The 14,472-nt window shown below is 41.7% G+C and overlaps 1 protein-coding gene across 1 annotated transcript in view; it reads right to left on the reverse strand.

Moving 5' to 3' along the window:
- LOC142848911 (cytochrome P450 3A11-like) overlaps positions 1-14,472 on the reverse strand; it is a 35,725-nt gene that overhangs the window by 21,074 nt on the left and 179 nt on the right. Inside the window, exons 2-4 of the mRNA XM_075971105.1 lie at positions 12,842-12,935; positions 6,630-6,682; positions 2,585-2,684 (exon numbers count right to left, since the gene is read on the reverse strand). Coding sequence (XP_075827220.1) covers positions 2,585-2,684; positions 6,630-6,682; positions 12,842-12,935 — 247 coding nt within the window. The remainder of the gene's footprint in view (positions 1-2,584; positions 2,685-6,629; positions 6,683-12,841; positions 12,936-14,472) is intronic.

Here is a 14,472-nt window from a genome sequence, read left to right on the forward strand (position 1 = left end):
ATCTTCAACAAATGGTGCTGGCACAACTGGATGTCAACCTGTAGAAGAATGAAAATAGACCCATATCTATCACCGTGCACAAAACTCAAGTCCAAATGGATTAAAGACCTCAATATCAGCCCGAAAACACTGAACCTGATAGAAGAGAAAGTGGGCAATACCCTACAACAGATGGGCACAGGCGATCGCTTCTTAGGTATAACCCCAGAAGCACAGACATTAAGGGCAACATTGAATAAATGGGACCTACTAAAACTGAGAAGCTTCTGTAAAGCAAAGGACACTGTCACTAAGACACAAAGGCAACCTACCGACTGGGAGAAGATCTTCACCAACCCCACAACAGACAAAGGTCTGATCTCCAAAATATATAGAGAACTCAAGAAACTAGACTTTAAAAGGCTAATTAACCCAATTAAAAAATGGGGCGCTGAACTGAACAGAGAATTCTCAACAGAAGAAGTTCAAATGACCAAAAGACACTTAAGGTCATGCTCAACCTCCTTAGCGATCAGGGAAATGCAAATCAAAACAACTTTGAGATATCATCTTACACCTGTAAGATTGGCTAAAGTCAAAAACACCAAGGATAGCCTTTGCTGGAGAGGCTGTGGAGGAAGGGGTACCCTCATCCATTGCTGGTGGGAATGCAATCTTGTGCAACCACTGTGGAAGTCAGTGTTTCGGTTTCTCCGGAAATTCGGGATCAACCTACCCCTGGACCCAGCAATACCACTCTTGGGAATTTACCCAAGAGATGCTCTATCACATGTCAAAAGCATTTGTTCAACTATGTTCATAGCAGTACTATTTGTAATAGCCAGAACCTGGAAACAACCTAGATGCCCTTCAATGGAAGAATGGATGAAGAAAGTATGGAATATATACACACTAGAGTACTACGCTGCGGTAAAAAGCAATGACTTCTCGAATTTTGCATGCAAATGGATGGAAATAGAAAACACTATCCTGAGTGAGGTATCCCAGGCCCAAAAAGACGAACATGGGATGTACTCACTCATAATTGGTTTCTAGCCATAAATAGGGTTCACGGAATCTACAATAGGCGAATCTAAAGAAGCTAAGTAAGAAGGTGAACCCAAGGAAAAACATATAGTTATCCTCTTGGATAAGGGAAGTAGACAAAATTGCCGGGGGGAAAAGTGGGATCTTGGGGGTGGGGTGGGATGGGGGTTAGGGGAGATGGGGAGAGAAAAGGTAGAAGGGAAGGAGGGTGGACTAGGGGAAACAGGAGGATCGGGATAAAGGAAGGTTGGATAGGGGAGCACGGAACCACAATTCTTAGTTAAGGGACCCACTTTAGGGTGGGCAGGAGACTTGACCCTAGAGGGGCTCCCAGGTGCCCAAGCTGAGGTCCCCAGTTAGTTCCCTGGGCAGCTGAGGATAGGGAACCTGAAATGACCCTACCCTAGAGCAATACTGACGAATATATTGCATACCATCCTAGAACTTGCATCTGGCGATGGATGGAGATAGAGACAGAGACCCACACTGGAGCACTGGACTGAGCTCCCAAGGTCCCAATGAGGAGCAGAAGGAGTGAGAACATGAGCAAAGATGTCGGGACCACGAGGAGTGCACCCACCCACTGAGACAGTGGAGATGATCTACTGGGAGCTCAGCAAGGCCAGCTGGACTGTTTCCAGAAAAAGCATGGGATAAAACTGGACTCTCGGAACATGGCGAACAATGAGGGCTGATGAGACGCCAAGGACAATGGCATGCGGTTTTGATCCTACGCAATCTGCTGGCTTGGTGGGAGCCTAGCCAGTTTGGATGTTCACCTTCCTAGATATGGACGGAGGGGGGAGGACCTAGGACTTACCACAGGGCAGGGAACCCTGACAGCTCTTTGGACTGGAAAGGGAGGGGGAGAGGAGTGGGGGGAAGGGGAGAGGGGTGGGAGGAGGGGGAGAAGAGTGGGAGGAGGGGGAGGGAAATGGGAGGCTGGTGGGAGGAGGTGGAAATTTGTTTTTTTTTTTCTTTTCTTTATCCTCCTTTTATCAATAAAAAAATTAAAAAAAAAAGAAAAATAAAATACTATTGACTTAAAAAAAAAAAAAAAAAAAAGAAACCCTGTCTTGAAAGAGACAAAAAAAAAAGTTCCACAACACAGTCTCACTAGACAGCACTGGCACATGCTTTTAAATACAGCACTTGGAAAGCAGAGGCAGGCAGATCACTGAGTTAGGGCAATCTTTGTTTACAGAATGGGTTTCAGGAAAGTTGGGTCTACACAGAGAAAAACTGTCTCCAAAAATTCAATAAGTAAAATATAAAGGTTTGCATTATTAAAGGGGGTAGCTTGGGTGATGGTACAGTTGTTAAAGGTGCTTGCTGCTCTTTTGGGGGAACCAGGTTCAGTTCCCAGCACCCATATTAGGTTACTCACAAGTGCTTGAAACAGCAGATAAAAAGGATCAACTCATATTCTCTTCTGGCCTCCACAGGAACCTATACACTTATGGCATTCAGCCATATGGACACAATACAAACACATCAATAAACAGAGCAAAAAATGAATCTTTCATTTTTTTTTTAACTAAAAAAGGAAGTTACTTACCCGTCGGTTTGTGAAGACAGTATAGAATTCCTTTACAAGTACATTCTTGATCATGTCTGGGTCTGTGATAATAAACATGGGTGTTGGACCATCAAACAACCTGTATGGGGAAAACAACTAATTAATCTATAGTGATATTTTATTTATATTTATAAAAATGCTTGACTGAAGGCCACAAGATAAAACTAATCTACTAGAGGTAAGGTGGTGGTGTAACACACCGTTAATCCCAGGATTTGGGAGACAGAGGCAGATCGTTCTCTGTGAGTTCAAGGCCACACTGGGCTACACAAGATCAATGCAGAAAGAGATCCAGGTGGTAGTGGTTCACACTTTTAATCCCAGCCTTAGAGAAGAATATAAACTGGTATGAGACAAGAATTTGCTCTCTTTCAGTCTGAGGATTTCATAGAGTTAATAGCTCTCTAGTGGCTTGGCTACTTTGCTTTTCTGATCTTCAGATTAAAGTCCAATATCTATCTCTGGATTTTTATCATTCACACCACATTTGGCACCCAATATTTGGGATACAAATTCACACACAATAAAAAGCCATATGCCCAAGGCTTTTTAATGCTGTGGAATAAGGATCTTGTACTGTAAAGATTTGTTACTCATATTGGTTTAATTAAATGCTGATTGAACAGTAGCTAGGCAGAAAGCAAAGCTGGGACAACCAGAGTAGGAGAATTCTGGGAAGATGAAAGGTAGAGAATCAATCACAAATCAGATGCAGGAGAAGCAAGATGAGAATGCCTTACAAAGAAAAGGTACCAAGCCACGTGGCTAAATATAGACAAGAATTATGGATTAATTTAAGCTGTAAGAGCTAATTAATAATAAGCCTGAGCTAATAGGCCAAACAGTTTATAAATAATATGAACCTCCATGTGTTTCTTTGGGCCTGAAGAGCTGCAGGATCAGGTGGGACAGAAACATCTGTCTACATTAACCCAAGCCAGGTTCTGAGTGGTAGCCCCAAATCTAGACATTGATTCTCACATTACATGACCCTCACTGGTTATAGTTATACATGTTCTCAAATGAGATTCTAGTTTAACATAAGAGTCTGATCATGGATACAGTGGAAGCTTTGTAAAATAACAGGTATGTCAATCAAGACAAAATGAGTCACTTAAAGAGAAAACATTTCTGAAAGACATCATAATTAGAAATCACAAGTGGAATTTTTAAGTCTACATGTGACTATATGAGAGTTGCCTATACCATTTTCTATGATTTTGCCCATTTAAATATGGCAAGGGCCTGGAGTGGTGGAACCTCAATTAAGAGCACATATTGTTTTTGCAAAGGACCTGAGTTTGGTAGCCGGACCCATGTTGGTTGGCTCACACCCACCTGTAACTCCAGCTCCAGGCTGATAATTCCTCTGGCCTTCCTGATAATCAGCAATCATGTGCAGACACACACACACACACACACACACACACACACACATGCACACAAGCACACACACATATATAATAAAAGCAATAGAAACATGTTTAACAATAAAATATTCAACTAAAATTCATAATTAAATCCTTAAAACAGAACATTAAATATAATATAAAATATTTTAAACTAGAAACAAATCCTTTACATTAAAACTTGAAATAAAAAATTAATCTTGAAAATAATAAAATATTTCAGTATCTGGGCCTGTGATACAGCTCAGTGGTAGAAGTATTGCCTAGAATGCACCACGCCCTGGTTTTGATACATTGAGCTTTAAAACAAATGAAAGTACAAAATTTAAATGAGGCTCCTTTCCAACTTCTCAAAGAGTTAGATAACATAGAAATGAGAGCAGATAAAACATTAGAGCCAGGAGGAGGAGCGAAGAGCTGCAATACTATCTTCCATATTCTGGAATTCCCTGCAGCTAGGACTACCTCTGCAACCCCTGTGGTTGTCAACATAACTGTAGGAAGTTCAAGGTCCTGCACCTCTGAGGACTTGTACACAGCTAGCTCCTGGGGTGGGAAATGAAAATGGCCCAATCAACACCAGTAAAATCCCTGGGATCTATAAGGTGGAGTGAGAGAACTGAGTGCCACAAGTTGTCCTCTGAGCTTTACATGTGCTCCATGGGACATATGTCCGCCTGTGATAAATGAACAAGTATAATAAAAAATCAAAAAAAATAGTTGCTGTGGGAAGGCAAGAAGTCTAGGTCACTGGTGGACCATTGTTAAGTTGTTCACGTGCTTCTAAATAGCCTCTCACTCACTCATGGCTCTGTAAGTCAGTCCAGTTAAATTCATTGGCACACACAAAACTAATAAAAATGTAAGAGAAATATTACATATAAAAACTATATTGGGTCCAAGTATGACACACCCTTAATCATCGCACTTGGAAGGCAAAAGGAGGTGAATTTCTGAGTTCAAGACAAGCCTGGTCTACATAATGAGTGACAGAACAGCAGGGCTACACATAGTGATTCACTTTTTATAAAAGCAATAAATGAATAAATAAAAAAGATATTAGGTCCGTGAAAAGCTTAAAAAACACTATCAAGTGTTGACAAGCAATAATATTGCAAGAAGACAGTCACACAGGGTCATTGGACAGACAGCAAATCTAATGTTGGCACTGAATGACATGGTCTTTATGGGGTGTTCATCTCAGCAGATCCCTGTGTTAAGAATGGATGAGAAGAGATGAAGAGGCAAGAAGAGCCAGAGCCTCCTCCCACTTGTTTCTGTCTCATAACATAATGATGATACCTACCCCAAAGCTCTAACCAAACTCCAGCATCAGCAATAGGGAATAGTTCCTGCTGCTGGTTCAGCCACTTTACAGAACCATTAAGGACACTGACCCAAGGAAGATCACTTTGGGTTTTAAATACATTGGATCTCCAAAGTAAGTTCAATAAGATAGGACATAGGGCTATGCACTTCTATCAAAATCCTGGCAGGCAGTAGTGATGCACACACTTTTAATTCCAGAACTCAGGAGGCAGAGGCAAGTGGATCTCTGTGAGTTCGAGGCCACCCTGGTCTTGTAGAGCTTGTGTCAAAATAGCCAGGGCTGTTACACACAGAAACCCTGTCTCTGAAACACAAAATTTTGGCAGTGTCTGATAAGATGGTTCAGCAGAAAAAAGCACTTGTACTATGCCTTGTAATCTTAGTTCAACATGCTGGAAGTAGAAAACCAACTACCATAAGTTTCCTCTGACCTACATATGTGCACCATGCTACATGTCTCCCCCAAGAAGGAAAAATTAAATATAAACAGTAAAAATATCAACATTTGCAAATGAATTTTTTAATACTAAGTATAAAATATTGAACAAGTGGGTAGCTATGTCTTTCCATTCCTGCTATCAATGGACATGCTAAAGTCAACAGTGAGTAAGGAGTAAGCACTTCTATAGGGAAATGAGTGAATGTGGCAAAGAGAAGGTATCACACCCTTGTGTAACCCAGACTGGCCCCTAACTCGTGATCTTCCTTCCTCTACCTTCTTCAGCAAATCCTCCCAGCAGGCTCCATCAATACCAGCAATATCACACATTTATCAGAACAGACTAGAGGGACATAAAACAGTCCTTTTGATATAATGAAAAGGAAGTTTCAGAAGAGAAAAAAATAAGATACTGACACTGGATAAAATACAAGACTCTTCCAGGTGTTGTGGCCCATGTCTTTAATCCCAGCCATGACTTAGAAGCAAAGGCAGGTAGATCTCTGTTACTTTGAGTCCAATCTGGTCTATGAAATGACTTCCAGAACAGCCAGGACGGTTACATAGAAACCCTGTCTCAATAAATTAAACACACACACACACACACACACACACACACACACACACACGAAGTTCAGAGGCCATGGAGCCTCAAATTCTGTCCAAACTCCATAGCATACAGTGTTCTCAAGATAATCAGACCTGTGAACCATAGCATTTATGATACACATTGTCACCTTCACAACAGAGAAGTCATTACTGCAATTCTCAGATCGCATAGTCATTGAACAAGTAGGGTCCATCCTCCTAAAAAGAATCAACTCACATAACTATCTAGAATACTTACCCCCATATTTTACCATACTTTTTATAAGACTCAACATCGAATTTCCATATACCCTGGAAAGAAAAGAGCATGAATTCCATTATTGTTCTGTATGAATCGATCCTTCTGTAGTCAGGGAACCAAACCCTCAAATCCTGTGAAACGAGGTTTACCATTTCTGAGAGAGAAAATTTGTCAGATACAAATAGCAGCAGCATCAAAAAAAAAAAAGGCAGAATGGTAGGGCAGGATGCCTGACATCTTCCCGTAGTCTCTGCACACACACTCATAGATATATACATGTGCACAGCACCAAATACACACCACGCACACAATAATGATGATTATTATGAATATAATAATAAATTGCTTTTAAAGAATGTGGTAGTTAAGTACAGAAAACTTTAGGAAGAAGACCTGAGGAGATTGCAGCACTAGTTTTGCCTCTTTCCCTCTGGATGTGAACTTGGAAAGGTCTGCTGAGGACTGATCATGGGCCAGGTATCAAATCAGGTTTGTCTCTGAAGATCCACCTAGATTTAAATGTGGCACATGACAGCTCATTGTTGATAACTTGTTTAAGCCATCCTTTTCCCAGTGGTTTTGCCTTTAATATCTTTCAAGAAAAATACAAAGCACATTGTGTAGACAAGTTGTGAGGTGACTGACAGCCATCATCTTGCCTCGGGTTTTCACACTTGCTGCTCACACTCATTCACAGGCTGCTGCCTTTGAAATAAGACAGGGTAGGTCCACATCTGTGTTAAATCACTTGCTGGCATGTCTATATCCCTGGATCCTATTTTCATCATCACAAAAACAAAACAGAATAGAAAACCTGTCTTTAGGGCTGGAGATGTGACTCTGCAGTTAAGAGCACATGCTGATCTTGCTGAGGGTCCAAGTTCTGTCCACAGAACTCACACCCAACACCTGACAGCCATCTGTGTCTCTGGCACCAGTGAATCCTGTATCCTCTTTTGGCTGCTGTATGTACTGCACTTATGTGCATAAACCCACATACAGATACTCTTACATACAAATAGAGTCCTTCTAAAAGAAGCAATCACTAACCTGGACACAACTTCCTACAGGAAGATCCAAAAAGAAATCATTATAATTCTCAAGACCCCCTCAACCTGCCATAAATAGTAAATGGTGAGTCTAGATCTATAGGAAAAAGTTTCAAGATTCAATGGTTATGCAGAGAACCCAAGTACATGAAAAGTTCCCCCAAAGATGTGTATGTAGGTCTTTGTTATTCTGATGCTTCAGAAATATTCAGCAAAGGTAGAAAATATTGCTCACGATCTGGATACAAAGAGGAAAATTTTAATCTAGTGCATCCAGGTTGATGTCCTAGACAGTGGAAACCCCCTCAAGATTTACTTCTAATAAGTACAGAAGTGCCTTCCCAGAATCTGTACTAGGTAAGAAACAAACTTCCTTGTTCTCACAAAGTCTGAGCATCCTGTCCTGAATATCAAGATTAAATGGGCTGGACATCCGTGCATTTCACCTAAGGCAAACTTGAGGCTCAAAAAGCTGACATCAGGGCTGGTGAGATGGTTCCAAATGAAAAGGCATTTGTTAAAAACTCTGACAACCTGAGATTCATCCCTAGGACTCATATGGTGGAAAGAGAAAACTGACTCCCACAAGCTGTCCCCTGACCTACATATGCATGCTGTGTCACATACACACTTACCCCAAAAATAATAAGTATGGGGGAAGTTGACAATGGGAACTGTGAAGATGGTCAGTGGGAAGAGACATCATAAAAGTTAGAGATTGGATCCCCAGTATCTGCGTAAATGCCAGTCATGGGTTATAGTCCTCCAGTACCTCAACTTGCAAGAGGCAGAGTCAAGGGAACCCTGGAGGAAGCTGGCCAGATAAACTAGTGATGTCAGAGAGAGATGGGTTTCTAAAGGACCTTGCTTCAAAATATAAAGTGAAGATCAATCAAGACACCCAACACCAACCTCTGACCTCAATATGTACACACGTGTATCTATGTATATGCATCTGCACGCACATAGGTACTCATGCACAGGCAAATGCATGCATACACACTGTAAAAACATGTACACAAACATTTGATGGTTTTAAGTTGGCAATTAGTCTCCAAGCAACAAGGCCATGAAATCTGAGAGCTTCTTCCCAAGGAACATTTAAGAGAACCAAACCATTATTGGCTACAGGAATCAATACTCAACTGAGCCAGTGAACCAGAGCCAGAGACCACTGAGGGTCTGAAAGTAAATCTGAGACCTTCAAGGGAGTAGACCTAAGCCAGGACCCCGGTGGGTCTGGTTGTGAGTCTGGGACCTCCCAGGAACTAGGCCTGAGCCAGGACCTCTGCCAGTCTGGGTCTGAGTGAACCTGGGACCTCTGAGGGAATAGGCAGGAACCAGAGATCTTGGTGGGGCCAGGTGTGAGTCTGGGTCCTAAGTGGGAGTAGACCTGAACCAGAACTTCTTGGATCTGATTATTGGTCTGGGATGTTAAAGGGAATAGGAAGGGACCTGGAACCTCTTCGTGTCCAATCATGAATCTGGGATCTCTGATGGAGAAAGCAGGTCCTCTGTCAGTCTGGGTGCAACCTAGCCTGGGACCTCTGAGGCAGTAGACTGGAGCCAGAAACCTTTCTATGTCCAACTCCAACCCATGGACTTCTGCAGGAGGGAATCCAAACCAGTATTTACAGATACAGGTCAAAGACTGTATTGTAGGCCATATTTGCCCTGAGGCAAGGAACTCCACCTTGGGCAACAAATTCCACAGGAGTGGCTCTGAAGGAATTACTTAAGTTAGAGAGGGCTTGAGGACGCAAGCCCCAGTGGGAGCAGAAGCCAGGAGCAAATCCAGTCCCTAGACACTGGCAGATCCGGATTGATCCAGCAAACTGATTCAGAGTCAGCAATCTCCACTGGAACCCAAGTGGGACAGAACCAGCTACCTGGGAGAGAGAGTGAACAAGCTCCACTGGGAACAGAAGCCAGGAGCAAGTCCAGTCCCAGGACCCAACCCAGTCCTGATACACTGGCAGATCAGGATTGAGCCAGTGACCAGATCCAGAGTCAGCTCTCTCCACAGGAACAGGTATAGGGGAATTACCACTGAGCGAGTGAGCCAGAGCCAGAGCCCACAGAGGGTTCGGAAGTGAATCTGGAACCTTCAAGGGAGTAGACCTAAGCCAGGACCCCGGTGGGTCTGGGTGTAAGTCTAGGACCTCCCAGGATCTAGGCATGAGCTAGGGTGTCTGCAAGTCTGGGTGTGAGTGAATCTGGGACCTGTGAGAGAATAGGCAGGAACCAGAGATCTTGGTAGGGCCAGGTATGAGTCTGGGTACTCAGAGGGAGTAGGGTTGAGCCAGGACCTCTGTGGGTCCAGGCATTGGTCTGGGACATCAAAGGGAATAGGCAGGAACGTGAAACCTCTGTGGGTCCAAGCATGAGTCTGGGACCTCTGAGGGAGAAAGCAGGTCCTCTGCAGGTCTGGGAACACCCTAGCCTGGGACTTCTGAGGCAGTAAATGGGATCCAGAAACCTTTCCAGGTCCAACTCCAAGCCAGCGACTTCTGCAGGAGGGGTTGTGGACCAGAATTTACAGAAACAAGGCAAAGCTGGCAACCTAAGCCAAAGTAGACCCGAGACAGCAAACTCCAAGGAAACAGAGCAAAGCACAGGAGTACTGAACTACCTTCAGGAACACAGAGTGACCAATGGGGTAACTAGAATTGTGACAGTGACTGTAACATGGGGAAAAAACATCTGAGCTTTGGATTCACTGGCACCTAGAAGATTACTCAACAAAATCTCAGACAAAACCAACCATACCTATTAGAGGAAAAGATGAGTAGAAAAGGTAAGATCACATGCAACATTGCAAAGAACAAGACAACACCAGTAAAACCTAAAGACCCTACAACAGCAAGACCTGAACAAACAAATATGGATGAAGCAGAAGAAAATGACAAAAAAAAAAAGACTTCAAGAGAATGTTTGAAACTCTAAAAGAGGAAATGGGAAATTCTCTGAAAGAAATGGTGAGAAAAAAACCAAAAACTTGGAAATCAGCAAATCAATTAAAGGAGACCAAGAAAACGAAATCAAACATATGAAAGAAACTATTCAGGACATGAAAAATTAAATAGAGGCAATAAAGAAAACACAAACTGAGGCAATTATAGAGACAGAAATCATGAGAAAATTATCAGGAACCACAAACATGAGCATGAACAGCAGAATACAAGAGAAGGAAGAGAGAATCTCAAGCACTTAAGATACAATAGGGGAAATAGACTCATCAGTTAAAGAAAACATTAAATCTAACAAGAGCTTAACCTAAAATATCCAGAAAATATGGGGCACCATGCAAAGGCCAAATCTAGGAATAATAGGTATAGAAGAAGGAGAAGTTCAACTCCAAAGCACAGAAAATATATTTAACAAAATCATAGAAGAAAACACTCCCAACCCAAGGAAAGATATGCCTATGAAGATAAAAAAAAGCTTACAGAACACCAAATAGACTAGATCCAAATAAAAGGTACACTCGCCAAATAATAATCAAAACACTAAATATACAGATTAAAAAAAGAATATTAAGAGCTACAAAGGAAAAAAGGCAAGTAACATATAAAGGTAGACCTATCAGAATTATACCTGACTTCTCATTGGAAACAAGGAAAGCCAAAAGGTCATGGCCAAGATTTATGCAGACATTAAGAGACCATGGATGCCAGCCTACACTACTATACCCAGCAAAACTGTGAATCACCATAGAAGGACAAAACAAGATATTCTATTACAAAACCAGATTTAACCTATACCTTTCAACAAATCCAGCCCTACACAAAATGCTAGAAGGAAAACTCCAACCCAAGGAAGTTGGCTACACCAACAAAAACACAAACAATTGATGGTCTCATAGCATCAAATCCCAAGAAAGTGAAAAAAAATGCACAAATTAACATCACCAACAATGAAAACTAAATTAACAGTAGATCACAATCACTGGTCATTAATATCCCTTAATGTAAATAGGCTCAACTCACCTATCAAAAGGCACAGGCTAACAGACTGGATACAAAAAAATAATCCATTCTTCTTCTGCATACAAGAAACACATCTCAACCTCAAAGACAGACATCATTTCAGAGTAAAGGGTTGGGAAAAATATACCGATCACATGGATGTAAGAAACAAGCATCTGTAGCTATCCTAATATCTAACAAAATAGACTTCAAGCTAAAATCAGTCAAAAGAGACAAAGAAGGTCATTTCATATTAGTCACAGGAAAAATCCATCAAGAGGAAATTTCAATACTGAACATCTATACCCCAAATACAAGGGTACCCTCATATGTGAAAAAAAACTTCTTTTTTTTTTAATTGAAAAAATTTCCACCTCCTCCCCACCTCCCATTTTTCTCCCCTTTCCCCCACTCCTCCTCCCCTCCCCCCATTCCTTTACCCCTCCCTCTCCAGTCCAAAGAGCAGTCAGGGTTCTCTGCCCTGTGGGAAGTCCAAGGTCCTCCTCCCTCCCTCCAGGTCTATGAAGGTGAGCATCCAAACAGGCTAGGTTCCCACAAAGCCAGTTCAATAAGAAGGCGAACCCAAAGAAAAAAAAACACTTCTAAAGCTTAAACCATACATTAAACCTCACACACTAATAGTGGGAGACTTCAACACACCCCCACACTACCGAACAAGTCAACCAGACAAAAAATGAACAGAGTAATAAGAGAGCTAACAGATATTATGACTCAAATGGGCTTAACATCTATAAAATATTCTATCCAAACAGAAAAGAATATACTTTATTCTCAGCACCTTTTGGAACCTTCTCAAAAATTGATCACATACTCAGTAACAAAACAAACCTCAACAAATAAAAAAAATGGAATAACCCAATGTACCTTATCAGATCACCATGGTATAAACAACAATAACAATACCAGAAAACCCACAAACACAGGGAAATTAAACAATGTTCACCTGAATCATCAATGGGTCAAAGAAAAAATAAAGGGAGAAATTAAAGACTTTCTAAAATTCAATGAAAATGACCACACAACATACCCAAATTTATGGGACACAATGAAAGCAGTGTTAAGAGGAAAGTTCATAGTACTAAATGCCTAAATAAAGAAGGTAGAAAAATCCCACACTAGTAAATTAACAGAACATTTGAAAAGTTTAGGACAAAAAGGAATCAATAGTCACCTTGTAGTAATTCAGCAGAGTTCCTAAAAACGGCAGAGGTTTGGGCCCAGGAATTCCCTGTTTCTTAAAAATGTCATGATTTTGGGTCCCCAATCTATGAGTGAAACAGAAACATTGCGATTACACATACAGGAGAGAGGAGATAAACATGTCCAAAACATGAAACCAACCAACTTGGCTCCATTTCCCAGAGAGCTTAAGGAAAATGTGAGGGGTCCAGTGTGCAGGGCAGCCCGTGGTTTGTACTTGTTTCTACTGAGTTATTGTGGATCTAAATGTAACTTGAAAAGTCATTCAGGTCATACCAAGTGTAAATCTTATCACCTCAGCAAGAAGGAGTTGACATTATGTGGGGATGTCCTTAACAGAGCTGTATAATGTCAGTATGAACTTCAAGAGTTAGTATCACTTGGCCTATACCACAGTAGTGGAGTGCTTGCCTAGCACATATAGGCACTCATTTGATGCTTATTTAGCCAAAAATAAAAAGCCTAGTGAACTCAACTCAGCTGTTGAGTTCTTCATTTCTGTCCTTCGAGCTGATAGCGCAATAAAGGCACTGACTGCCAAGTTTTGTTATTCTGGGTTTGACTAGCAAGACTCACATGATAGGAGAGAAATGAATCCCCCAAAGTTTTCTTCTGACTCTCACACACACACACGCACACACACACACACACACACATACACGCACACACACACATGCACACATACAGGGTCCCTCTGTAGACCCCGATGAAGAATTGACTCAGCAGGGAGTCGAATCAAGCAGAAACTCATGTATTCCCTTACAGCATGCAACTTATAAAGCAAAAACCCATGAATTGTAGGAGAATGGAAGGGAAATTAACCAATCACACCAGCAGTCACATCCATATGAGACGCGGTTCCTATCGCCCCTAATGGAGATCACAAGGGCATCAGGCATTTTATATCATCCTACCCTATCTTTAACTCCAATTATCCTTTTTGTAAATAAGTCAGTTCTCCTCCCTGCTTGCTCCCTTCAGCACCATCTTGGCTGGGAATATTTTTCATGGGCTTTGTAACATCACTGTTTTTGAATTTCATGCCCTTTTCCAGCTGTCACGCTCTTGGCACAGCAGTCACAATTTTGGTGTAACCGTGCCTTTTTCTGTCACTATTTTGGTGTTAACTTGGCCACTCTAGCCTTCTATATGTTCAAATCACCCCCCACATACACACATGCACACACACACACACACACACACACACACACACACACTGTCTCATGTGCTGGCCCTAGCCCCAATAAATAAGAACATATTAATTCATAGTGTTCTTACAAGAGTTAACTTCAACTGCTACTATCACTTTTTAAAATTGGAGGGGGGAGGACCTTGGACTTCCCACAGGGCAGGGAACCCTGACTGCTCTTTGGACTGGAGAAGAAGGGGAAGGGAAAGTGGGGGAGGGGGGAAGGGGGAAGGAAATGGGAGGAGGTGAGGAGGTGGAAATTTTAATAAATAAATAAAAAAATGTATCCCAGGGCTTGTGGAGGACATAAGATCCTGTGCAACTGTAGTTTCAGATGATTGTAAGCCACATTCAAACATGTGTCCTCCAAAAGAGCAGTCAGTGCTCTTAACCCCTGAGCCATCTCTTCTAGC

Source organism: Microtus pennsylvanicus, chromosome 1 (genome assembly GCF_037038515.1).
Source record: "Microtus pennsylvanicus isolate mMicPen1 chromosome 1, mMicPen1.hap1, whole genome shotgun sequence".
Classification (NCBI taxonomy): Eukaryota; Metazoa; Chordata; class Mammalia; order Rodentia; family Cricetidae; genus Microtus; species Microtus pennsylvanicus.